Genomic DNA, 26,344 nt, shown 5'->3' with positions numbered 1-26,344 from the left:
TGCCACACACACTGGTGGGCGAGGGTCTTCTTGCCCCTAGTCCCCACCTTGGCACCCCGCAGCCCCCTACCCCATAATTATGTGGGGCTCCCCACCTAGCAGGGGCCTGTAGGCAGAGGGAGAGGCTCAGCTGGCCCTGAAACAGGAGTAGAAGGATGCTGACAAGGACTCTGAGCATGTACAGAGTGCTGGACCCTGAGCAGCTCTCAAATTTGCATTTGGGACACACAGGTGGGCTTGAGCTGCAGGAAATTCGACGTTAGCGGGGTGGGATGTGCCCTCACCTTCAGAGTGACCCCAAAATAATATATGTATTGGCTGCACACACACAAATATGACACCCCCCCCAAATAAATTCCTTCTCCTCACCCAGCAGAATCTAGGCTGGAGAAGGCAGGTGTGTGTGGGTTTTTCGGGGGGGGGGTCCCCCTGCAGCCCTCCTGATGTTCCTGCTGCTCCCGGAATCACCCCTGACCTTTGACCCTGCTGGCTGATGGGGGTCCAACCACCTATCTAGGGCAGGCATGCCCAAACTCGGCCCTCCAGATGTTTTGGGAATACAACTCCCATCATCCCTAGCTAGCAGGACCAGTGGTCAGGGATGATGGGAGTTGTAGTCCCAAAACAGCTGGAGGGCTGAGTTTAGGGATCCCTGATCTAGGGCAATGCCCTGATCACCTTGGGGGGTGGGGAGTGCTAAGGAATTCTCCATGCACAGGCACGCCCCCCCCATCTGTAGGCATATGGGGCAGTGTGTGATGGGCTCAGGAGCTCCTTGCTCCCCCCCCCCAAGCTGCTGCTGCTTCTGTGCCTGGGCTCTGAACTGGGGAGGGAAAATGCACTCTGCACTCGTTTAGGAGCACCCTCGTCTTCAGCACAGCTTCCCAATTAATTGGGTTGGTGGGGCAGGGGGTGGGGCGTGCGCTAAGCTTCGGCATGGAATTAAGGCGAGATTCCAGAATCCCCTTCTGACTACACAATCGAGATACCAACACACACACACACACACACACACACAAATAATAACCCGACACAGAAAAGGCTTCCAGCTTGGAGATCAAAGAAAGCCAGGATTTAGGATTCCTTGCATCCCTCCTACACCCCAATAATTGAAGATGACCCCTGCACCTGCAGATGCGTCTGCAACCGCCTCCCTTGAAATGCAATCGCACAAAAGTGCGCCTAACCAGATGCAAACTGCATTTTTATTTATTTATTTCAGCGCAATTTATACGGGGAGCTGCCACCCCTCCTCTCTCCTTCCCCCTCTTTTTTTTTTTTTCATCCCGCACCCAACCTCCCTCTCAGCTGTCAAACGCAAGGCCCTCTGGGAGGTGTAGTCCCCTGGTGGCAGCCGCCTGGCACTCTTCCCCCCCACCCCCTGCCGCGGCTTGCAAAGGAAGGAGAGAGAAAATAATAATGCAAAACAGAAAAAAGAAAAGGAATTGGGGCGGAGGGGGAGAGGAAGGTTTCTGTGCAACCCTGGGACTACATTCCCCATGGTGCACCGGGGCTCAAAGGAGCTGGGCTGTGATTGGGCCCCCCCTTCCTGCAGGCTGCTGGAGAATGAATAAAATTGTACAGTATATTCTGATGTGAGAGGTTTAAAAAAAAAAAGCAAAAGAAAGAAAGAAAGAAAAGGAGAAAAAAAAATCCTCTCTGCTCCTCCAACCCGCCAGCCCTGGAAGCCAGAGGCACCTCCACATCTTCCCAAAATGGCTACAGCTGTGCACAAGCCTATCAAATGGTGAGTGGGTGCCCCACATCTGGGGGGGTGGCAGGTCCCCCCTCCCTCAGGCATGGGGGGCAGGCGAGCGCAGGGAGGAGAGGGATGGATGCCTCGCCTTCTCCCCTCGGCGTGGATGGCTTTGCAGGGCGCGCGAGGGAGAGCGTCGGGCAGCCGAGGGGCTCCGGCGTCGCGGCTCCTGGTCCTTGCGAGGGAGGGAGGGAGGGAGGGAGGGCGAAGGGGGGCGGAGTGGGGGTGGGTGAGGGGCTCGGGATGGGAGAGGCCGGCCGGGCTTCCATTGCAGCCACACGGTGCAGGTGGGGGGCGGCTGCTGCTGCTGCCAGAGGGGCACGCCGGAGATGGGCGCACCGGGAGAGGGTGCCAGCTTGCGCGCGCCCCTGTACAAAGCGCCCGGCAGTTGTGGTGGTGGTGGTGGTTGGCGGCGGGGGGGGGGGCGCCTTGGGGAGAGACTCCCCCGGGGGCAGCGCGAGCGCGCGCGCGGATCCTGAGCGTGGGCAGGGTGCCCGCCGGTGTTGTGTCTGGGTGCCCTCCGTGCGTATTTGCGCGTGCAAAAAAGGGTCTTGCACGACCGGCAGCCGGGCATGCACCGGCTCCAAGGGAACAGGTGTGCGGAGGTTGGGTTGGGGGGGTCACCTCGGCCGCTCCCCCAACCTCTGCGCCCCTTCCCGACTGCCCCTGTTGTCAGAGGGTCTGTGTGCAAAAGGATTACTCTGCGGTGGGTCGCTTCCTAGCACCAAGGGGTTTGGGCATCTGGGGTGGGGTTTGTTTTTCTCCCCTCCCTCCGTCCCCCCCCCAAAAAAAACCCAGGATGCAGGAGCTAAAGGCCAGAGCCGCTTGGCCTCCCAGCCCCGGTGTGTGTTTAACAATTGCTATAACATTTTAACGTGAAGGTTTGGTTTCCCAAAAAAAGGGACAGACTTGGGTGCCGAGGCTGGATTATAAAGCCAGTCTGCCCCTCTGAGGCGCTTGTGGGATGGCCGGGATTGGTCATTGGCGAGGGGAAGGCCCTCTGTGCATGGGCAGAGACACTCTTATCCTTACTGTGACGCTGTCCTGAAGCCTTGTTTTTGAAAGTAGGGGGAGCTGTCGCAAAAATCCACCCCTTGGGGTACCAACCGTTCTGCCCTTCCTGGACCCCTTGTTTTGCGTTTTATCATAAGGGACCCACAAGGGACATCTAGTCCAACCTCCTGCAATGCAGGAATCTTGGCTGAAGAACCCCTGACCTCTGTTTAAAAGCCTTGAATGAAGGAGGCTCCACCACATTCCTAGGGTGTCAAATAACTCTTACCACCAGAAAGTTCTTCCTAACGTTTCTTTGGAATCTGCTTTCTTGTAGCTTGAATTTATTGGTTCAGGAGAAAACAAATTGGCTCCCTATTCCGTGGGACAGCCCTTCAGATATTTGAAGATGCCTGCCCTACCCGCTCTCAGTCTTCTCTTTTCCAGGCTACACACCCCCAACTCCCTCAACCGCTCCTCATAAGGCTTGACACCTTCCCTGCCTTCATTCTGGACCCCTGTCCTCACTTTGTGGCAAGTAGTTCCACAGGTGAAACCACCTCTCCCCCTCACCTGCCTTGCCCTCCTGCAGTACAGAGAGGGATACTCCTCAGACACCATCACCCCCATACACCCCAGGCCTGCTATTTCCTGATGGCTCCATCAAGGCACTTCTTCTGGCGCAGTGCAGAGTTCACCTATGGAACTCCCTCCCACAAGGCAGGGATGGCCACCAAGCTGGATGGCTTTAGAATAGGATTGGCCGGGGTGGCTCTGCTCTGCCTCCAGTAAATGCTTCTGCAAACCGCAGGAGGGGAGAGCGGGGCTCTTGCGGTCAAATCCTGCTTTGTGGGCTTACTACAGGAATCTGGTTGGCCACTGCGAGAACACAATGCTGGAATCAGTGGGCCACTGACCGCATCCTGCATTCTCTTCTTAAGGGCATATATGAGGCTTAGCAGCATGGCACACATTTGCATGATGTTTGCATATGCAAAGTTATACATATAGATGCAATTTCCAGCTGATTTTCGGAGGGAGGGGGATGACAAATTCTGGGTAGCAGGTCATCATCTGTGCAATGGGATGGTGTCAACAGGTTTTCTGAGCCTGGGACGCTGAATGTGGTGGATTGGGCCCTCCTCTGCTCCACCCATAATCTGTGGCTTATGTTCCCTGGAAAACTGAGAGGCCTCTGGATGGATTAAAGGTAAAGGGTTCAGTCGTGGCCGACTCTGGGGTTGCGGCGCTCATCTCGCTTTACTGGCCGAGGGAGCCGGCGTACAGCTTCCGGGTCATGTGGCCAGCATGACTAAGCCGCTTCTGGTGAACCAGAGCAGCGCACAGAAACGCCGTTTACCTTCCTGCCGGAGCGGTACCTATTGATCTACTTGCACTTTGTGCTTTCGAACTGCTAGGTTGGCAGGAGCAGGGACCGAGCAACGGGAGCTCACCCCATCGTGGGGATTCGAACCGCCGACCTTCTGATCGGCAAGTCCTAGGCTCTGTGGTTTAACCCACAACGCCACCCGCGTCCCTTAATCTGGACGGATTAAGATGGCTTTATTGGGGAGAGGGGAGCTGCCTCTCTGGCCCTGGGCTTTAATAAAAAAAAGTTACTTACGGGAAATTTTATTTTGAAAAAAGAGGGAAATGAGCAGGTGATCTGGGCCCCTTGCAAAAGGCCAGAGTTTCAGGTCTCCTGAGCTACCCCCTCCACAACACCCCTAGGCCCCACATATTCTTTGTTACTGCCCTAGAACCAAAAAGGGATGTGGGTCCCCTCCGCCCGTATCTATGTTTGCAGTTGTTTATTTGGAGAGAGTCTGCTTTGGGATTGAGCATCTCGCTGCAGTGGTGCAGCCAGCCAGGCCCTTTGGGCTTTTCAGTGTTTTGCAACCAGATTCTTGCTGGCTTGCACTTGATCTTCCCTGAGGCTTCTTTTGGTAGAGGCTTCTTTTGGTCAGAGACCTCTCCAGGTTTTGCTGCTTTGCTTCTTTGTCAGCAAATGTGTGAGGGATTCGGAGTTGAGTTTCTGTTGCTTCATACGTTTGGCCTTCAAGTAGGGCAAGAGAAAAGCGTTCAAGAAGGGAGCAGCTGCTTCGGCCCAGAACTTCTTGCCAGAGCTCAGCTGCAGTTTAATCAGCATGAGCTTTGCAAGAGCTCAGCTGCAGTTTAATCAGCATGAGCTTTGCAAGAGCTCAGCTACAGTTTGGGTTAAGAAGCATGAGCTTTGCAAGAGTTCAGCTGCAGTTTGCCAAGCAGAAAACACTTACTCCTTGTAAGGTGTAAATATGACAACTGTCTGAGTGATCTTGGCTCTTAAGAGAGGTGCAGAAATGTGGGCTTTCTCCTTACAGTTTAGGCGAAGATTTCTACCGGGAAGCCATTGAGCACTGCCGCAGCTACAATGCCCGGCTATGCGCAGAGCGGAGCATGCGCCTGCCCTTCCTCGACTCGCAGACGGGGGTCGCCCAGAACAACTGCTACATCTGGATGGAGAAGACTCACCGGGGACCAGGTATGGGGTCTAGGGGCTGCGGGTGCTCTCTGAGGAGGGCACCCTGTGCTGGACGCTGTACATAGAGCGGACTCTTATCTGGAGGCCTTGGGGGTCCGCATGTGTGTCTGGAGGAGGGTGGGGGGAGAAGGAATGTGCAGCAGCCACGAAAAGGGCAAATTCCATGCAAGGGATCCTTAGGCAAGCAATTGAAAATAAAACTGCAGGTATGCCCAAGAAATCTATTGTGTGGAGTAATGCATTTGGAATAAGCAGATCCAGTTCTGGTCGCCTTGACTCGAAAAGGAGTTGGAAAAGGTTCAGGAAATGGCCACCGAAATGATCAAGTGGGTGGAGTGTTTGGGACTCCAAGAAAGGTGGCAACGTTTGGGACTTTAGTTGGGATGAAAGTAAACGAGCCGTGCTATGGAAGGGAGGACAGAGGAAAGTTTTCCTTCCCTCTCTCCGTACGCTGGAACTCTTGGACATTCTAGCGGAGGTGAATGCTGGAAGATTCAGAACGAATAAAAGAAAGTCTTTCTTCACGCAGGACAAAGTTAACCTGTGGAACTCCCTCCCACAAGATGGCCGCCTACACGGATGGCTTTAAAAGAGGATTGGAAAAACTCATGGAGGAGAAGAGGGCCAGTTAGAGGCAGCCATGCTTCTGAATCCTAGTTACTGGAAACCGCAGGAGGGGAGAGCATTTCTCTTGAGTTCAAATCCTGCTCTCAGGTTTCCCACACGCAGCTGTTCAGCCTGGGCTGGATGGGCCCTTGGCCAGATCCAGTAACCCATTCTCATGTTCTTAAGGAACTGCGTGAAGGGGAGGCAAAACGCAGCCAGGAAACGGAGAGACAGAAAACTTTGACCTCATATGGACTAGAGCCTTGAAGGTGGCATTGGAGGGATGCAGGCTGGGAGACGCAGGCAGCCTCCACCGTCTTGACTCTTCCCCTTCCCTCTCGCAAAGTAGCTGGACAAAAACGAAAATCTAAGTTTTGCCTCAGCGGCGGAAAAATGACGAGGGATTTTTCAAGGGGATAAATGGATGGCAGGTAGCCATAGCTGTTCAGCCCAGGCCAGATCCCAATTCCTTCCTCCACCCCACCCTGTCCTGCAAAGTTTTGTGTGTGTGGGGGGGTATTTTTTGCCGCTAACCTGCCCCTCTTTTAGGGCTGGCTCCGGGCCAGATCTACACTTACCCGGCTCGCTGTTGGCGGAAGAAGCGGCGGCTCAACATCTTGGAGGATCCTCGCCTGCGGCCTTGTGAGTTCAAGATTGGTAAGGAGGGGGTGGGCAGCAGGGTGGGCAGGGGGGTGCCAGGGCAAGGGTGGCCCCTGCATCGTGGGGCTGTAGAGCCCGAAGGCTCCCAAAGGTCATCCAGCCCAACCCCGGCAGGGCAGGAATCGCAGGGGATGGGCTGTGTGTCTGTGTGTGTGTGTGTGGTTTTTTAAATAGTTTTTATTGAAAATTTCAACATGACAAATTATCAAAACATGCATCTTCTTTTCATCCCCTCCCCATTCTTTTCCCCTCCCCAAAAATAAACCCTCCCTTGCACCCCCACCCTCAGTTCCTCTCTCTGATTTTTCAACACATATTATTCTCTGCATATTATCAAACTGTCAAGATCCTTGAATCGTCTGTCTATTATGTTAACAGCCAATAAGTTTGTGTATGTTTATTCAAAACCTGCCAAGGAGTCCAATTCGTTTTGTTGTTTCTTTAAGTACTTTGTAAAAGGTTCCCATCGTTCTTTAAAGTTGTCCTTGTCCCATAGTTTGGGCGTCAGTTTTGCCAGTTCTGCATAGTCCATCAATTTTTCTCTCCAGTGTGTGTGTGTGTGTTTGGAGAGGGGGGTGTCCGGTGCCCCCCCAGGAAAGTAATCTCAGTCTAGTAAGCTTGCAGATCAAAAGCAGAGCGGAGCAGGGAAAATACTTAAGACTGTAGCTAAAATACAGGGCCAGAAGGCTCTCATCATTATTTTGGCCTTTTAATAAATAAAATTTATTTATTTATTTATTTATACCCCGCCCTTGTACAAAACCTTGACTCTGACTGTACCTGGGGGAAAGCTCCTCCCACTTTTGCCTCTGGCTCCGCCCACCAGGAATACTTGCCTCCCTGCAAGATTTCCCAGGGGAAATGCATCCATTGCCTGTTCTACTCAAATGGGCTCGTCACCCCTGGTGTAGGCAATGGGTCTCCCCTGGTGGATCGGGACCCACAACCTGGCTGCAGGCTGACCTGCAAAGGCCGGCTTGGTCCAAGGCAGCTCCCATCAATGCAGATGTTCCCTGCAGCCTCAGGGAGGAGTTTTACCGGAAGTCAATTTGGACCTTTGGTTCCTAAACTTTTATGGGCCTGCTTGGTTCCATGAACTCGTCTCCGGTGCCCCCCACCCTAGGAAAAAAAAAACTATTTGAAATAGTGGTTCGTGTGACCTACTAAGGAAGATCACATCACAGTAGGATTCAAAACAGCCACGATTAATTGCACACTTATTCAATTGCACACTTATTAATTGCAAACTTATTCAAAATGTCCTTGCAATCAGGTGAACTTGAGACAGCAATACTTGCTTTTAAAAGTCTGCATTGCAGGGGGTTGGACTAGATGGACTTTGGGGTCCCTTCCAACTTTACAATTTTATGGTTTTATGGAAAATTAACTGTAGAACTTTTAGAAGACACCTGAAGGCACCCCCATGTCGGGAAGTTTGGAATGGCTGATGTTTTATAATGTTTTTCTATCTGCTGGAAGATGTGCAGAGTGGCCCGGGGCAACTCAGTCAGATAGCCGGAGTACAAAAATAAAACGATGATGGAGAAAATGATTATCTTTTACTCCTCCAGCCCCTGTTTGTCTCCCCCTTGCCTCTAAGCATCCCTCTAGGTAATAATAGGGACGCGGGTGGCGCTGTGGTCTAAACCGCAGAGCCTAGGACTTCCCGATCAGAAGGTCGGTGGTTCGAATCCCCGCAACGGGGTGAGCTCCCGTTGCTTGGTCCCTGCTCCTGCCCATCTAGCAGTTCAAAAACACACCTGTGCAAGTAGATCAAGAGGTACCACTCCGGCGGGAAGGTAAATGGCGTTTCCATGCGCTGCTCTGGTTTGCCAGAAGCGGCTTAGTCATGCTGGCCACATGACCCGGAAGCTGTACGCCGGCTCCCTCGGCCAATAAAGCGAGATGAGCACCGCAACCCCAGAGTCGTCCACGACTGGACCTAATGGTCAGGGGTCCCTTTACCCTCTAGGTAATATTAGAATTGTAGGATTGCAGAATGGAAAGGGACCCCTGAGTCATCTAGTCTAGCCCCCTGCAGTGCAGAAATCAGCTCCACCCCAGGGGTGGTCTAGACCCTTCCCCAAACTGATGGCCTGCAGGAGATTAGGATGGCCGCTCCCCCCCAGCCAGCCCCCAGGTGGTTAGTGGGGGCTGGTGGGAGTTGTAGTTTTCCCCCGGGGGGGCGCCCTGTTTGGCCGGAAGCTGGCCTGGAAAGTTGGGGGTCTGCATCGGTGTGACTGTGTGCAGAGGGTCTCTGTGTTGACCAGATTCAGTCAGAAAGGATGAATTGGGGACTTCTCCTCTGACTCGGTTTCCGTCCTCCCCCAGACTGTGAGCCCCCTTTGAAGAAGGAGGGGGGGCTGCCCGAAGGTCCCGTCCTGGAAGCCTTGCTGTGTGCTGAGACGGGAGACAAGAAGCCGGAGATGAAGGAGGAAGAGCTCATCCTGGACTGTCCGGTGAGAGAAGCCAGAACCGCCAGGCTCACCCCTAAGCATGCCTAGTGGAACTGTGGAACTCCCTGCCACAAGAGGCAGAGGGTGGCTTTAAAAGAGGATCGGGCAAATTCATGGAGGAGGGGAGGGCCCAGATGGTTAGATGCCACCACAGACGGAGGCAGCGATGCTTCCAAATGTCTGTCGCTGGGAACCACAGGAGGAGGTGGCGCTCTTGTGTTCGAATCCTGATTCCAGGATTTCCCATATAACAGCCATCTGGTTGGCCACTGTGAGAACAGGATGCTGGACTAGGTGGTCCAGTCACCAGGATCATATTATGTTGTTGTGGAACCTCCAGCTCCAGACACAGTCTACCTGGATTCCTAAGTTCTATGGGGCATTTGGTCCCTGGGAGGACAGGAGGCTGGAGTAGATGGTCCCCCTTTGGCCTGATCTTGAAAGCACTCCTTGGGTGCTCAGGAGGAATCCAATCAGGGCAGGATCATTGGGCGGCCTGCACCTGGGGCTGTTAACTCTCTCTCTATTTTTCTTTTATATAAATTTTTATTAGTTTTTTTTTTAACATACCATTTTCAACAGTAATTAAACATATTTTAACATCTTATTCAATTTCTTTTACTTCCATCAGTCCAGCCAGATGGGTGGCGTATAAATAACAAATTATTATTATTATTAGTCTGAAAATTTTCCAATCTAATCTCTTAGTATACATTTCTTATTTTCCCTGTTACATTTAAAACTTATAACCAATATATTTCTTCTTTATCTACTTTGTAGCACTTCATATATTCCTCCTTACAAAACTTCTTTTTTTTAAATAAATATTTTTTATTAGATTTTCCATAAAAAAAACATTTTTACAAAATTATACGTCCATTTTTAACTTAAACCCTTTTTTCCAGAACTTCCCTCAGCTTGTCTGATAATTTTCCGTTTATTTTTTATCCTTGTCTCACATTTCCCAATATTATATTGCACTCAAATACTCTTAATCACATCATATTTTTTAAACAATATTTCTAACAGTGATTTCACAGAGCTTCTTGAAAGCCAACGAATCCTTACGAAACTTCTTGTAGTCCTGCTAGCGTTATTTGTGGGTTACAATCGCTTTTCAAATGGTTCATATACAGTGGTGCCTCGCAAGACGAAATTAATTCGTTCCGCAAGTTTTTTCTTCTTGCGAGTTTTTCGTCTTGCGAAGCACGGTTTCCCATAGGAATGCATTGAAAATCAATTAATGCGTTCCTATGGAGACCACCTTCAGACCAGTCTGTCCCCGGACCTCTTCTGAAGGCTGGCGGGGGGAGAAGGACTTTTCTCCCCACCGCCAGCCTTCAGAACAGCCTTCTGAATGTTGGCGGTGGGGAGGAAAGCCCTCCTCCCACCGCAAGCCTTCAGGACAGGTCCGGGAACAGAGGGGAAGGCGCGCTGCGCTTCCCCGCTGTCCCCGGAGATTTCCCTATGGGCTTTCGTCTTGCGAAGCAAGCCCATAGGGAAATTCGTCTTGCGAAGCCGCTAAAAATCGGAAAACCCTTTCGTCTAGCGGGTTTTTCGTTTAGCGAGGCATTCGTCTTGCGGGGCACCACTGTACTTCTTCCAACCTTCTGCAAATCTCTGGTCAGCGGTCATTGGTCAGCCTGCCTCCTGGAGCTGTTGACCGCGAGAGGAGAGGTCCCTGCCCCTCTCACTTCTCTCTCACACTTTGCAGAAGGCGCCGATTGGGGAATTTCTCCACGACTTGGACACGGACGACCTGGAGGACGACGTCCCTCGCCGGAAGAACAAGGCCAAGAGCAAGGTGGGGCAAGGAAAGGGGGCAGGCAGGGGGCAAAGGGTTCTCAGCCTTCTCAAGTCCCAGCCTGAAGAGCCAGCAGACTCTTCACTGTTAAAGCAATGGCGGCTCAGCAGAGCCTCCAGTGACAGGGGCAGTCTACCTGCAAGTGCCCAAGGCAGGGCCTCGGCAGCAGGGAAAGGCCAAGGTTTGCTTGGGGGGCTTCTCAGAAGCGACTAGCCAGCCCCTGTCAGGAAAAGGAAGTTGGAGCTTCCTTCCAACCCTGCAAGGCTGGTTTTCTTCGGCTCAGAGCATGGGAGCCAGGCAGTTGGAGGTTTGGGGAGTGGGCAGTCCTCTTCAAGGGGAAGTTTAGCCCTCCGACCTCCCCACCCCAGTTCTGCTTTATGGCGATGGGGCTCATTGCCAATTGGATTGTGTGAGACGCAAGTGCCCCTGAGCACATGCAGAGTGCTGGAGCAGAGGACAGGGAAGATGGTCCCGGGTTTGCTGGCCTCTCCAGGGCTGGGAAAGGGTCCCTCTCTCAAGCCCCTGGGAGCCTGCAGCTGCCGGTCAGAGTAGACGCCCCATAGCTGGAGGAACCAGCGTCGTGGCTCAGCGTAGGGCACTTTGGGTGAGCATCATAGATTCGTAGAGCTGCAAGAGGCCCCATGGGGTCATCTAGTCCAACCCCCTGCAATGTACGTTGGGCCGGGGGGGCATTTGGGGGGGCATCTGAGGATTTCCGCCTTCCCCAAAGACCGGCCTGCAAAGCAGCTGCCAGCTGTGCTGGGACAACAGGTGCAAAACTCCTACCAGACAGCACCCCCTCTCCATTCTCCTCTTGGCCCCAGAAATTTGGGGTCCTCAGGCATGGTGCATGCTGTGGGGGCCCCTGACAAAGCCTGTAAAATGAGGGTCCTCTTCTGCTGCCACTCTGGCCCTTTTTTTTGTGCAAAGTGGCACCCTAATCTCCCCCCCCCAACTCCTCCTCCTCTTGCAAAACCATCCAAAGTAGGTCAGTCTCTTTTAGGATTGGCTTCTGCTCAAATCATATTCCTTAATCTGCGTTTAAAGCTGCAAGCCACAAAGGCATGTTTTTGGATTTCAACAAGATCAGGCTGAATTTGCCTTTTGTTCTGCCCCCATCCTTGGCCTTGTTATTTTGCTCGACTTCTGCATTTCGACCTTAACCGACTTGGAGTTCAGCTCTTGCAAAGCTCAGGCTGCTTAACTCGGCTCACCTGAAGCTCTTGCCGAGTTCCCCTGGTTGGTTGGGATAATTGCCAGGAAAATTTGCAATGAAAGCAACATTGAAGCTGGGAGCTGAACCGGCCGACAGACCCTTCTTAGGTTCTTATGGAGCCTCCAAGCCCAGGCGCAGGCTATCTGGATTCTGAGGTTCTATGGGATATTGGGCCACTGTGCATAGCTGTCAACTTACAGATTTGAAAATAAGCGGCCAGCAGCCTCGAAAATAAGGGATCAGCAGCCAAAATAAGGGATTTTGCTTAGCTTATGCAGAAATCCGCTACTCATGGAGCCATGCTGCTTTTGCTGCGACTGACTGTGTTTTGCAGGGGGTTGGACTAGATGATCCTAAGGGTCTACAACTCTGACCAAAGAAGAGGGGCAGACAAAACTGATGAACAACGTCGAGATGGCAAAGCTTATAGGCAGAATTAGAAACCAGGAAGAGGACGTCTTTAATAAAGAACGGGGAAAGTTTATAATTTAGTTGAAAAGCTACTGTCAAGAGTTACATACATTGGTAGGACTGACAGAAAACTTGTAGTAAAAATTTGAACTATGGACGGACAAAGGATTTATAAAAATAGAGTTATGAAAGGGATGCAGAGGGGAAAATCACTACATTAAGATGCTGCACTGGTTGGAGGGGATGCTAAGCAGCACATTGTGGCGGAAATCTCGCAAGAGAGGGGCTGCCTGCCCGCCCGTTGCCACCCATCTCCTCACGACGCACCCCTGAGGGGGAAAAGGGAAAGAAGGAGACGCGGCAGCTCGTGCGCGTTCTCGCGGCGGAGGACCCTGAGCCGCTGTTTCCCTCCCGAGGTGGGCGAGCATGAAACCTGGGAAATTTAAGGGACATCATCAATAAGGGACAGCAGCGGGACACGGCGCTGGGATAAGGGAGTTTCCCGCCAAATAAGGGACGGTTGACAGCTATGCCACTGTGAGAACAGAAGGCTGAACTAGATGTGCCCCCTTTGGACCTGAACCAGCTGGCTAGTTTCATGTTCCCATGAGCTCAACGCAAGCTCTCCCTCTCCCCGTCCACCATGCCCATGAGGTCTAGGAGCTTGCTTTTTATTTAAAAACAGACTGTATCAGCACTGAGACCAGCCTGTCTCTCTTCCCCAGGCCTACGGCATCGGGGGTCTGCGGAAGAGGCAGGATGCGGCGCTGCTGGAAGACCGAGACAAGCCTTATGTCTGTGACAGTGAGTGCCCCTTTGATAGGGGTTTGGGGCAAGGGGTGGAGGTGGGTCGCAGTGGGGCCAGGTGAGCGTTCCTGCTGCCGCTTCCTGGCTCAGGAGAAGCAGCTCCCAGGGATGTCTCCAAACGCTTAGAGGAGGGGGCAGAGCACAGGGCGCTGAATGGGCAGCTCTGTGGGTCTGGGGGACTTCGGGGTGGAAGCAGGGGGTGAGGAGCTGTGGCCAAGAGCCAGGGGGATGTGGGGAAGCTGCTGGGAGTGCAGAATGCTGCAGCGCGATTGCTGAGCAGAGACAGGTCTTGTCCGCATGTACCTCCGATGCTCAGATCGCCAATTTGCTCCTGGGCCGAGTTCCTGGAGTTACTCTTAGTATCTTGGTTGTAAGTTGCTTTGGGCTGACAAATTTAATAAATATAACCATGAATAAATAAAACCCCTTAAGCACTTGGGACCAGTTTGCCTGTGAGATTGAACTGGCCCTGCCGCAAAATCCCCCTTCTGAATTTGGAAAAACTCCATCATTTAGTGTGGCAGCACCTACACTTTGGAACTCCCTGTCACTTGATATCAACCAGGCGCCTTCACAGCAATCTTTGCAAACCTGTCTGGATTTTATTGTTTTATCCTATAGTAAAGCGCTTAGAGGTGTTCTTTTTGCAACTGAGTGGCACATGGATTTTATGAAATAAAGAGATAAATCAGTTGTCGTCCAGGAACGCCTGGAGTAGATCCCTTACTGGGAGATGAGAGTGGGGTGGGGAGGGGAATTAGGGACAGGGCTGCATTAGAGGCAGGGGGTAGGGTTGATGGGTGACCCTCTTCCAGGGGGTTAAGGGCAGGGGTTGCCTCTTCCAGGGGATGGGACCCCCCACCCCCAGTTTACTCATTTTGAGAAAGTCCCCTGGGTGCCAGCTCAGTGGCAGAGCACATGTTTTGGATGCAGAGGGTTCTGGGTTCAATTCCTACCGGCATCTCCAGTTACAGATGGGAGAGAGCCCAAAGTTCTGGAGAGTTGCTGCAAACCAGTGTAGGCAGCACTGAACTAGATGGACCATAAGGGAGATTCCTATGTTCCTGTGCCCTGTGGGTTCTTTTCCCCTGTCAGGGATTCTCGAGCCGGGACTCCTGCATGGCGGGCAGGGGGTTGGGCTGGATGACCCTCTGGGGTCCCACTCCATCTCCACAATTCTACGCTGCTTCTTCCTTTTCAGTCTGTGGGAAGCGCTACAAGAACCGCCCGGGACTCAGCTACCACTACACTCACACGCACCTGGCAGAGGAGGAGGGCGAGGAGGGCCCCGAACGCCACACCCTCCCCTTCCATCGCAAGAACAACCACAAACGTGAGTGACCCTCCCTGGCCACCTCTCCTTTGGCTGCAGGGAACGCTTCCCCCCCCACCCGAAAGAGGGATCAGGGTTCGAATCCCCACTCATTGGCCATGAAACTCCCCGGGTGACTAGAGCCTCACCTACCTCGCAGGGTTGTTGCTGCTGCAGAGATTAAATGAGAACCAGGACTTGGGAAAGACCTGGGTTCGAGTCCCCCCTCACTGGCCACAAAGCTCCCTGGGTGACCTTGGGCTAGTCACGGTCCCACACGGCCTAACCTACTTTGCAGGGTTGTTGTGAAGATGAAACGGGGAGGAGGAGAAGGACCTTGGGGGGGGGGGAAGTGGCATATAAATGCAAAGAAGGAACAAATGAGAGCGTAGTTTGCAGGCCTCCAGCATCTCCAGCTAAGGAAAGGGCTTTGGTCTGAAACCAGGAGAGCCACCGCAGGACTACATCTCCCATCAGTCTCTGCTGCAGTGGCTGGGGAGATGGGAATTGTGGTCCACAGCATCCCAAGGGCACCAGGTGGGCAGTGGCTGCTGAGAATGCCCAGCCAGATGGGCCAAAACGCAAGAGTCTGTCCAAGAAGTGAGCGAAGAGCCACTGCTGCCTCTAAAATAGTGCCCAAAGGGGAATATTTTATTCCTATGGAGGACGTGTGGTTTGATGCCAGCCTCAGGGGCAGTGGGTGTTCCTGAGGCTGTTCCCTGGGTGGGAGGCCTTTGCCCCTCTTGCTGGACTGACCCAAAGGCCTCTTCCTCTCAGCCTGTGCCGCTCAGGAGTGTCCCAGTTCAATGCCAAACCCCCTCGGGCCCAAGAAAGGTCTGTTTTGGCAAGGCGTTGCCAGCTGGTCTGAATCAGCAGCAGAAGCCCGAAGCTAAGTGGGTACCTGCTGGCAGCTTCCGATCTTTCTTCCGTGCCAGAGATCCTTAGGAAAAGGAGCTGAAAACTGAACAGTTTGGGCAGGTGGCAGGTTTTAAATTGAACAAAAAGAAAACTCAGATAATTGTCAAAAATATGAAACAGGACCTGGTAGAAGTATTGCAGCAACAAATAGGTATAGAAGTTGTTAAAAGAGTTACGTTTTGGGTAATTTGGTTAACCTCTAAAAATATTGATCTATTTCAAAACAATTATACGCCAATGTGGAATAGTGTTAAAAAAGATCTAGAAATATGGGGAAGGTTGAAGTTATCATTTTGGGGTAGGATTTCAGCTATTAAGATGAATGTGCTACCAAAGATGTTATTTTTGTTTCAGACAATTCCAATAATCAAAGGGGCAGCAATTTTTAAAGATTGGCAAAAAACAATTTCAAGGTATATCTGGCAGGGAAAGAAGCCGAGAATACAGTTTAAGCTCTTAGAGATGCAAAAGAAAGAGGAGGCTTCGCCCTGCCAGATTTGAAATTGTATTATGAAGCATCTTGCCTCTGTTGGTTGAAGGAATGGATGAAATTAGAAAATATGGGATTGCTGGATTTGGAAGGTTATGATAATAGATTTGGGTGGCATGCATATTTATGGTATAATAAGTCAAAACAAACAAACAAACAAAACAAAACAAACAAAGCAGCCCATTCAGCTCTGGCGTGAACACGTTTGGGGTGTCCCGTGTACGGTCCTGGTTGCTTCGCCTCAAAAGCAGAGCTGGGGAAGATTTGGAAAAGGGCAGTTAAAAGAGGGAAAGGGTGCCACATTTTGTGCCTTTCTGGTTTCGGAAAACTGTGAGCTGTTTATTATTTTTATTATGAGTTTTAAAAAATTATGCACGTCCTGGAGACAGTGGATAGGGAAGAGTTTCCCTCCTTCTCTCATAACACTGGGCATGCAAGGAAGCAGAACGTGGGAAGGTTTGCGCCAGACTTCTTTCAAATCAGAACCAGTGAAGGCGGTGAAGGTCCTGTGTGAGTGCCTGGAGGTAGTTGGAGGATGGATGGCGGCTAACAGATTGAGGTAGAATCCTGACAAGACAGGAGTACTGTTTTTGGGGGACAGGAGGCAGGCTGGTGTGGAGGACTCCTGGGTCCTGAATGGGGTAACTGTGCCCCTGAAGGACCAGGTGCGCAGCCTGGGAGTCATTTTGGACTTGCAGCTGTCCATGGAGGTGTAGGTCAATTCTGTGTCCAGGGCAGCTGTTTGCCAGCTCCATCTGGTACGCAGGATGAGACCCTGTCTGCCAGCAGACTATCTCACCAGAGTGGTGCATCTCTGGTTATCTCTTGCTTGGACTACTGCCATGCGCTCTACGTGGGGCTACCTTTGAAGGTGACCAGGAAACTGCAACTAATCTAGAATGCGGCAGCTAGACTGGGGACTGTGAGCGGCTGCTGAGACGATATAACACCGGTCCTGAAAGACCTACACTGGCTCCCAGTACGTTTCCAAGCACAATTCAAAGTGTTGGTGCTGACCTTTAAAGCCCTAAATGGCCTCGGTCCAGTATATCTGAAGGAGCGTCTCGACCCCCATTGTTCTGCCCGGACACTGAGATCCAGCGCCGAGGGCCTTCTGGTAGTTCCCTCACTGTGAGAAGTGAGGTTACAGGGAACCAGGCCTTCTCGGTAGTGGCACCTGCCCTGTGGAACGCCCCCCCTCCAGATGTCAAAGAGAAAAATAACTACCAAACTTTTAGAAGACATCTGTAGGCAGCCCTGTTTAGGGAAGCTTTTAATGTTTCATAGATTATTGTATTTTAATATTCTGTTGGAAGCCCCCCAGAGTGGCTAGGGAAACCCAGCCAGATGGGCGGGGTATAAATAAATAAATAAATAAATAAATAAATAAATAAATAATTATAATAAATAAATAATTATAATTTATAATTATAATTTATGCAGCACAGAGTGAAGCTGCGGAACTCCCTCCCACTGGAGGCAGGAATGACCACCAACTTCTGCCCTCCACAGTCGGAGGAAGCAATGTTCCCAGATGCCAGTTTCTGGAAACCCCAGGAAGGGAGAGTTGCACGGATCCTGTTTGGGGGTTTCCCAAAATGGGCATCTGTTTGGCCGCTGTGAGAACAGGATCCCGGACGGGCTGAGCCTTTGCAAGACTCTTCTAATGTTCCAAACACAGCCGCATCCCAATCGACAACCGTCTTTTAGAAACACAACCTGCCACCTCAGCTCCTTGGCTCTCTGGTCCTTGCAGAAGCTCCACCTCTGCCAGTCTGTTGCACGTTAAGATTTTACATACGTTTGGTTGAATTAGCATATGCAAAGTGCAATTACTGGGTGTCTTCACACGCACTTGAGATGGTGGCTGTTCCTTTCCCTTCCTCTTCCTTGCTCCCCCCCCCACTGAGCGAGGGTCTTCATTTTTAACACCCCCACCCACCTGCCGATGAGGTTGCCATGGCAACCTGGTGGGTGGAGTTGGCAGGTATAATATTTCCCCCGTTTGGTCTGATTTATCATTTCAATTAAGTTGGAGACGCTTGGAGGAGCCTTGCCGTTGGTGGGGGTTGTTGTGAGGAGGGGGCCTGGGGTGGGGGGTGGGGGAGACAGCCCTGAGGGAGGGAGCAGCTGATCTGCAAACAGGGGAGAGGCAGAGGAGGTCGCAACTGGTGCTGGTGCTTCTGATGGGTGTGTGTGTGTTGGGGGGCACAAATATGCCCCCGAAGGTGGACTGAATGCATATCCTGGAGCCAGCTCCAGGGGGCTGTGGGTTTTTGTTGTTGTCGTTTAGTCGTGTCCTCCTCTTCATGACCCCCTGGACCAGAGCACGCCAGGCACTCCTGTCTCCCACTGCCTCCCGCAGTTTGGTCAAACTCATGCTGGTAGCTTCGAGAACACTGTCCCACCATCTCGTCCTCTGTCGTCCCCTTCTCCTTGTGCCCTCCATCTTTCCCAGCATCAGGGTCTTTTCCAGGGAGTCTTCTCTTCTCATGAGGTGGCCAAAATATTGGAGCCTCAGCTTCAGGATCTGTCCTTCCAGTGAGCACTCAGGGCTGATTTCCTTCAGAATGGATCGGTTTGATCTTTTTGCAGTCCATGGGACTCTCAAGAGTCTCCTCCAGCACCAGAATTCAAAAGCATCCATTCTTCGGCGATCAGCCTTCTTTATGGTCCAGCTCTCACTTTCATACATCGCTACTGGGAAAACCATAGCTTTAACTATACGGACCTTTGTTGGCAAGGAGATGTCTCTGCTTTTTAAGATGCTGTCTAGGTTTGTTATTGCTTTTCTCCCAAAAAGCAGGCGTCTTTTAATTTCATGGCTGCTGTCACCATCTGCAGTGATCATGGAGCCCAAGAAATATATATTATTATGGGTGTTTTGCCACCCATAATAATATATTCATGGGGACTGCCCCCCCAAGTCAATGGGAAAAGCTGAAGCCCTTCCTTGCGAGCACCCACAATCTTCAGCATGAGAGGGCACCTATTCCAGGGTGGGTGCCTTTGTACAAATGCACACAGAGGTCCGTCTTCCAAAGGCTCAGTTTGTGTGAAGGCACACGAAGGCCTCTTGATTCTGAAAAGTCTTGTGTGTGAGAGAGAGCGAAAACCCTTCCTTGGAGGTCAGAAACGAAAAACAAGTGGCACAGATGTTTATAGACGCAGAGAAGGCCTTTGACAATGTTTCGTGGACTTTTATGAAGAAGACAATAGAAATGATGAACTTTGGGGAGGTGTTTGGCAGAGGTATTGAGGCAATCTGTTCAGAACAACAGGCCGTGCTGATTGTGAGCAATGTGATAACTGAAAAGTGTAAAATAATGAAGGGGACAACAGAAGGATGTCCCTTGAAACCGTTATTTTTGCCCAACCGTCAGTAGTCTTTCAGCTGCGATCCCTGCATTTCAGAGGGTTGGTGTGGATGACCCTTGAGAGCTTCTTCTATCTAAACAATTCTATGATGCCATGAAAACTCTGTGCAACTTTCTGAATATCCAATGCTCTCTGTGTTGTGTTGTGGCGTTGTGTTGTGTTGTTGTTGTGTGTGAGAATCTTTGTCCCATTGGCTGAGTCCCATCTCTGTGAATCATGAAACTGAAGCAGTGTGTTCTCTGTGTTCTGTGTTATACATGTGATGGAAGGGAAGTTTGTTTTGGGGGAGGGGGCGGGCAGGTGCATTAACGCCCCCTCCAGCAACGATCTAGGAATCTGCTGTCTACTAGGCCATTTAAAATTGCTGTGTTTGAGAGAGCACTGAGGCAGTGGGGGGGGGGAGAGCGTGTGTGTGGGGGGGGTGCATTGCTAAGGGAGACTGAATGGATGTGATTTCCCCCCTTCCCCCCTTTTTTTGAGGAGGGGGAAACATCATGGTGGGGGGGCATGAACTGCACAAGGAAACGGGGTGTGGTTGGCGGAAGTCTAGCTTTCAAAGCTTGGGGTGGAGGCAGAAAGAGAGAGAGAGAGAGAGGAGAGTTCTCTCCTGCCCCCCCCCCCAACTAACATGCATCCCATCCTTTTTTTCTAGACAGTTGCCATGGCAACCACCAGTGCATACTGATGTAGTTGGATCTGCACAAAGAGCAGGAGATTGGGGGAAGGGACTTGGTTAGCACCACAATCTCTGGAGAACGAGGGCCAGGACGCCTGGGTCCCCCTCCCCACCTCGGATGGGTTGGAGGGTGGGCAAGAAGAGTTGCCCCATCCTGACCCAGAGGGCTGTGCCTGCTTCTCTCTGGGCTGCCCCCTCTGGGAACTTGGAGGCTCAATCCTAGAACTGGATTTTGCCTGTTTCTTAGCTGCCAGTGCCTCTTTTGCTCTTGTCCCACCCCCTTGCGCACACCTCCACCCCACAAACCCCTCCATCCTCTCACAAAGCTCCCCCTCCCTCTTTTTACATATTCATTTCTTTGCTTGCCGATGCCAAAGATGCAGATATATATATATATTTATTTTTTTTAAAAAAAACCTGGCTGGCTTCTTCTCACGCGGCTGATTTTGATGTGCTCCATTTTTATTTATTTTCCCCCCCTCCTGCTTATTTCCATTTTTTTTATATATATCTTTTTGCATGTCTGGCTTCCTCCAGAGTTTTACAAAGAGCTGAATTGGGTCCCTGAGAACCAGCGCAGGCACACAGGTAAAACCATCCCTGTGAGGCGAGGAGGCAGGAGGAGGAGGTGGCCCCCCCGTCTGCTGTCTCCTGGGGGGGGGGCGCAGCTGAGGCGTCCAGGTTCGAGTCCTGGGGGGCCACCCTTTTCTTGCCTCGGTTCCCCCTTCCTCACCCTGCCGGCCGCTTCTCCAGAGTTGTGGTGATCCACCTGGGGGGGGGTCTTGTTTGAGAGAGGCCCCCCCTGAACCAAAACCCAAACGCTTCCTCCTTCTGCAACCAGGAGAGATGAAATTCCTCTGTCTGTGGGGTGTCCACTCCCTGCTCTGCTGATTTCATCCCCCTCCTGCGATTCTGGTGCATTTCAAATGAATTTGGGCCAAAGATGGGCTGCAGGGCAAGGGGGAAGGAGGCCTGGGGGAAGGAGGCCTTGTGGACTAGAAACTTAGGGCACAGATGACGAAACTGCATGGGCTGTATTTGTGATGGATGCATGTGTTTGTGGGCTGCCAAGCCCCCTTGCGGCAGGATTGGTGCCCCTGCATGAGGTGCTGATGGCGCATTGGGGCGTTTGTCATGTGTGAAAGGAAGCGCCAGCCCCCTTCCCCAGCTGCATGTGGACCAAGTGCCAGCAAAAGTCCTGCACCGCAGCGGGTTGGGCTAGATGACCCTTGGAACCCTTGCCAGCTATCCTATTCTGTGATGCTGCGAAAACTCTCTATGCACTGGGAGGCGGCGGTGAATGTGTGGCCAGGCAGGCAGGGAGGCAGGCAGGAGTGGGACCTCCCCCACCTCGTGCCTGGGGGTGGCTAGGGGAGGGAGGGGGATTCTGGGGTGCACAGGGAGGCCTGTGTGGCTCCCCCCTTGATTTCGGCCTCTCCTTGCTGTTGTCTTACAGCTAAGAAAGCACCGGACGGCACAGTCATACCAAACGGTTATTGTGATTTCTGTCTAGGCGGCTCCAAGAAGACCGGCTGCCCCGAGGATCTCATCTCCTGCGCGGATTGTGGCCGTTCAGGTGAGGCCGGGGCTGGTGGGGCAAAGTAGGGGGAAGGGCTTGGCCCACGTGGGGCAGAGTGGAGGGGGAACCTGCCTCCAGGGTATAAACGTGGAGCAGCATCAGAGAATCTCTGAGTTGGAAGGGGCACTCAAGGACCATCTAGTCCAGCCCATCGCAATGCAGGAATCGCAGCTAAAGAATCCCTGATACTCTAATCTCTGCTCTGAAACCTCCCAGGAAGAATGGTCCACCAGGACGCAGAGCGTTTCTCAAACCGCAGGTCTCAGGTGCACAGCTGCAGGAGGCAGAAGATCTCTGAGCACGTGCAGAGTGCCATGGTGGGTGGCTGTGTTCTTTGAGGTGTGTAGCTTTGCTAGAGACAAGCATTTCACAGCCAACCCAGCTGCGCCACAAAGGGCTTTTGTCAGCTTGGAAAGAAACGACCCAGTTCTGGTCATCTGTGCTTAGCCAAAGTGGACTGGCTACTGCTGTGTTTTATACATTGAGCTTCCCTTGAAGAGTGTCTGGAAACTTTTGAGTGGTGGAGCTGAGGGCAGCGAGGTTAACTGGGACGTGCCGTCAGCAAGCATCTCCCTCCAGCATTCAGGAGCCATTGCTTGACACTCACCCCTTCGTTGCCACGTGATAATTTGGAGGGGTAAAATCACTCTCTGGATTTTACCCCTCCAAAGGAGGCCCATTCAGTCCAGTCTCCTGTTCTCCCAGTGGCCAACAAGGTGCCCCTTATGGGAAACCTGCAAGCAGGACCTGAGTGCAAGAATCTGGTCCTTCATGAAGGAGCCTAGGCCTCTTTTAGAGCCCACCGAGCTGTGGCAGGGAGTTCCATAGTTGAATTTTGAAGGCTTTCTTTTACAGTCATACCTCATGTTACGTCCGCTTCATGTTACGTTCTTTCAGGTTACGTCCCGCGGTGACCCGGAAGTACCGGAAAGGGGACAAAATGACATCATGCGCATGTGCGGAAGCGGCGAATTGCAACCTGCATGTGTGCAGACGCGCCGCTGCGGGTTGCATTCTTTTCATGTCGCGAACGGGACTCCGGAACGGATCCCATTTGCAACCAGAGGTACCACTGTACAGTAATACCTCGGTTTGAAGTTGCTTCAGGTTGAGCGTTTTCGGGTTGTGCTCCACAGCAACCCGGAAGTAACGGAATGCGTTGCTTCCAGGTTTCGCCGCTCATGCATGCGCAGACGCTCAAAATGACGTCATACGCATGCGCAGAAGCGGCGAATCGCAAGCCGTGCATGCGCAGACCTGGGTTACATTCGCTTCAGGATGCGAACGGGGATCCAGAACGGATCCCGTTCACAACCGGAGGTACCACTGTATCTGAATCATGCAGAAAAACTTCTCTCTTATCCAAGTCATGGCTGATTTTATCCGCTTCCACCATGTCGCCTCATACTTTCCTCTAAAAAGCCCGAGACGCTGCAGGTTTTCTTCCTGGAGGAGTTCCTCCCTCCCTTTTCTGAACCTTACCCACCTCTGCAATATCCTTCTTGAGTGCGACCAGAACTTCACACTTTTGGACAATAGGCGTCTGACCCCGGAGTGGACTCCCTCAGAAGACTCTCCTTCACGGGAAGTTTTGAAGCAGAGGTTTTGTGTCAGGGATGGAAGTCTTAAAGAGCTTTTCCTGCAATGGACAGCTGTCTCATTCAGTCATTCATTCATTCCATTTATATTCCACCTTTACCCCCAGAAGCTCCTCCCCCTCCTCATTTACTCATTTGACCCCCACAACAACCCCCCCAGCAAGGGAGGTGAGGCCGAGAGGGTCAGTGACCAGCACAAGGCCCCCAGCGAGCCTCACTCAGAGCCGAGTGGCAAGATTTGAACCCAGGTCTCTCCCACGTCCTAGTCTGACGCTCTAACCGCTGCACCCGCTGGCTGGCTGCTCCTGCGTGGACTCATGTGCTGCTCTGTGTCTCCCTCCCTCCCTCTCTCGTGCGCAGGGCACCCATCCTGCCTGCAGTTCACCGTCAACATGACAGCTGCCGTGCGGACTTACCGGTGGCAGTGCATCGAGTGCAAGAGCTGCAGTCTTTGCGGCACCTCCGAGAACGACGTACGTACGTGAGCCACCGGCCGGGCCTGGATCTGACCCCCTCCCCCCACCCCACCAGGAGCTCAGGAAATGCTGGGACCCCCCTCCCCAGCTTCTGCCTTCCCAGCCTTACAACGCCTTATTGCTCTATCTGTTCGTGGGATTGATCGCCTGCCCTTAAGGAGAGCCTGTGGCATCAGGCCAAGGGCTCCTCTAAGCCAGCACCCTGTGACCCCCCAGGTGACCCTTATGGGAAGCTTTCAAGGAAGCTTTGGGTGCAAGAACAGCTCTCCCCTCCTGCAGTTTCCCACAACTGGGATGCAGCAGTACTGCTTGCCTCATGTGGCAGAGAGTTCCGCAGTCTTAACTCTGCACTGTGCAAAGGACTTTTTATTTCCTCTGTCCTGAATCTTTTCTCTTGTTCCTTTGGCGAAGAAGTACAGTTCAGGGGATGAAGACTCCCTTTGCCTGCAGAAGCCTTTCTCCCCTACCCCCACCCCCCACTGAAATAATGGAATTGTAGAGTTAGAAGGGATCACGTGGGTCATCTAGCCCAACCCCTTGCAAGGAAGGAATCTTTTGCCAAAGGTGGGACTTGAACCCGCAACCCTGAAGATGAAGAATCTGACCCTCTACTAGCTGAGCTCTCCCAGGAGATTTGTGTTTGTGGAAGACCCGTTTCTGCCTGAAATGAGCCCTTGTGGGCGCCAGGCTTCCCTGTCCTCCAAAGAGGAGCTCCTGCTCAGTACACCCCCATCGTCCAGCCTGGACACTGAGGTCCAGCTCCAAGGGCCTTCTGGTGATTCCCTTGCTGCGAGAAGCCAAGTTGCAGGGAACCAGGCAGAGGGCCTTCTCGGTGGTGGCGCCCGCCCTGTGGAACGCCCTCCCACCAGATGTCAAAGAGATAAACAACTACCAGACTTTTAGAAGACATCTGAAGGCAGCCCTGTTCAGGGAAGCTTTTAATGGTTAATAGGTTATTGTATTTTAATATTGTTGGAAGCCGCCCAGAGAGGCTGGGGAAACCCAGCCAGATTGGTGGGGTATAAATTATTATTATTAATAATTATTACAAGTACACCCTTGCAGAGGGACGCGGGTGGCGCTGTGGGTTAAACCACAGAGCCTAGGGCTTGCCAATCGGAAGGTCGGCAGTTTGAATCCCCGCGATGGGGTGAGCTCCCGTTGCTCGGTCCCTGCTCCTGCCAACCTAGCACTTTGAAAGCATGTCAACGTGCAAGTAGATAAAATAGGTACCACTCCGGCGGGAAGGTAAACGGCGTTTCCGTGCGCTGCTCTGGTTTGCCAGAAGGGGCTTAGTCATGTTGGCCACATGACCCAGAAGCTGTACACCGGCTCCCTCGGTCAGTAAAGCGAGATGAGCGCCGCAACCCCAGAGTCGGCCACGACTGGACCTAATGGTCAGGGGTCCCTTTAACTTTACCCCCTTGCAGAGCAGCGATTCCATGCCCTTCTCTCTTTTTCTACTGCAGGACCAGCTGCTGTTCTGCGACGACTGTGACCGGGGCTACCACATGTATTGCCTGAGCCCACCCATGGCTGAGCCCCCCGAAGGTGAGAAGGGACCCCACCCTAGGCAAGGGGACTTGGGGAGGGGCAGTGGGGAAAGGCGCCCCCATCTGATGCTTCTCTGCCTTTCTCCACTCCCTGTTTCTAGGAACCTGGAGCTGCCACCTGTGCCTGCGGCAGCTGAAGGAGAAGGCGTCTGCCTACATCACCCTGACCTAGGCTGGGAGCCCGTCGGCCCCCCCTTTTTCCATCCTCGCCCCCCCTTCCTCCTCCTCCGTGCCCTTAGCCGTGATGGTGCTGAGCCCTGCCAGGCCTTGGGGCGTTTGTTGCCCTCTCGCCTGCCACAAGAACCTTTTCTCCTCCATCCCCATCTCTCTCCGGGCCCCCCCACCAGCTGCAGCAGTGGGGGGGCCCCAACCCTGCCTGCGTCTCCTGCTGGCTGTCACCAAAACTCAAGACTCAAAAGCCATAAAAGCCAGGGGTAGGCAGCTGCCAGCACAGCAGCCGCTCCTGGCCCTTTGCACCCCCCTCTAGATGCATGTGAAAGTGGGCAGGTCCTGCCCCCCCCGCAAGACAAGCCCCTGGGAGGATGCAGCCGCCCCCCCTCACTTGGGCTGCGACCCTATTCTCTGCTCCTGTCTCTTTCGGACCTGGCACAACCTCCGAAAAGGCGGCCAGACGAAGGAGGAGTTAAGCTTCTCAAAGACCAGTGGAGTGGGGGGGGCAGGATGAAAAGCAATGGTTTTTTGGGGGGTGGTGGGGGTGACTGGCTGCAGCAATGGGAGGACAGAGGGTCACAGCTGGAGCTGGCAGGGCAAGGGGAGGGGGTCGGAAGGGGTGGGTGGGTGATGCTCAGCTGTCACAAGGCAGGATTTTTTTCAGTGTTGCTGGATTTTACAATTGGGGGAGGGAATGAAAACTTGAAGGGAAAAAATATACCCCCCGGAAAAGGGGGTTAGGGTGGGGAAACTACAGCCCCCCCAAAAAATAAAAATAAAATGTGTCGGGGGCTAGCGGGGGCTGTTCCCACTAAGCCCCCCTCCCTTGTGTACATGGTGTTGTTCTGTTGCCTGCATCTGCTAATGTGCTTGGATTGTTCTGTGCATTAAATGTGGTCTGAATTACAGCTCCTGTGGCTGCTGCTCCTTCTTTTGCTGCCTCCTCCCCCCCCAGTCATGGTG

The 26,344-nt window shown here is 52.6% G+C and overlaps 1 protein-coding gene across 7 annotated transcripts; it reads left to right on the top strand.

The window, feature by feature from the left end:
• The first annotated feature begins 1,514 nt into the window (after positions 1 to 1,514).
• DPF1 (double PHD fingers 1) lies at positions 1,515 to 26,289 on the top strand. Of its 7 annotated transcripts, none has more exons than XM_083627666.1 (12): positions 1,582 to 1,747; positions 5,110 to 5,270; positions 6,426 to 6,518; positions 8,868 to 8,995; positions 10,707 to 10,796; positions 13,149 to 13,227; positions 14,432 to 14,563; positions 20,542 to 20,592; positions 21,461 to 21,580; positions 23,542 to 23,654; positions 25,127 to 25,208; positions 25,312 to 26,289. In XM_083627666.1, exons 1-12 carry the CDS (start codon positions 1,716 to 1,718, stop codon positions 25,380 to 25,382), a joined length of 1,152 nt encoding a protein of 383 aa, XP_083483792.1. In that variant the 5' UTR covers positions 1,582 to 1,715; the 3' UTR covers positions 25,383 to 26,289. The 7 variants fall into 7 exon arrangements, with proteins under 7 accessions (XP_083483795.1, XP_083483792.1, XP_083483791.1 ...); XM_083627665.1 differs by having other exon boundaries at positions 1,583 to 1,747; positions 6,426 to 6,533; XM_083627668.1 differs by having other exon boundaries at positions 1,584 to 1,747; positions 6,426 to 6,533; positions 21,518 to 21,580.
• Positions 26,290 to 26,344: the final 55 nt, after the last annotated feature.

Source organism: Podarcis filfolensis (genome assembly GCF_964270895.1).
Source record: "Podarcis filfolensis genome assembly, chromosome: 8".
In the NCBI taxonomy this organism is placed as follows: domain Eukaryota; kingdom Metazoa; phylum Chordata; class Lepidosauria; order Squamata; family Lacertidae; genus Podarcis; species Podarcis filfolensis.
Note: the sequence above shows the minus strand (reverse complement) of the source record. Positions and strands in the feature narration are given on the sequence as shown.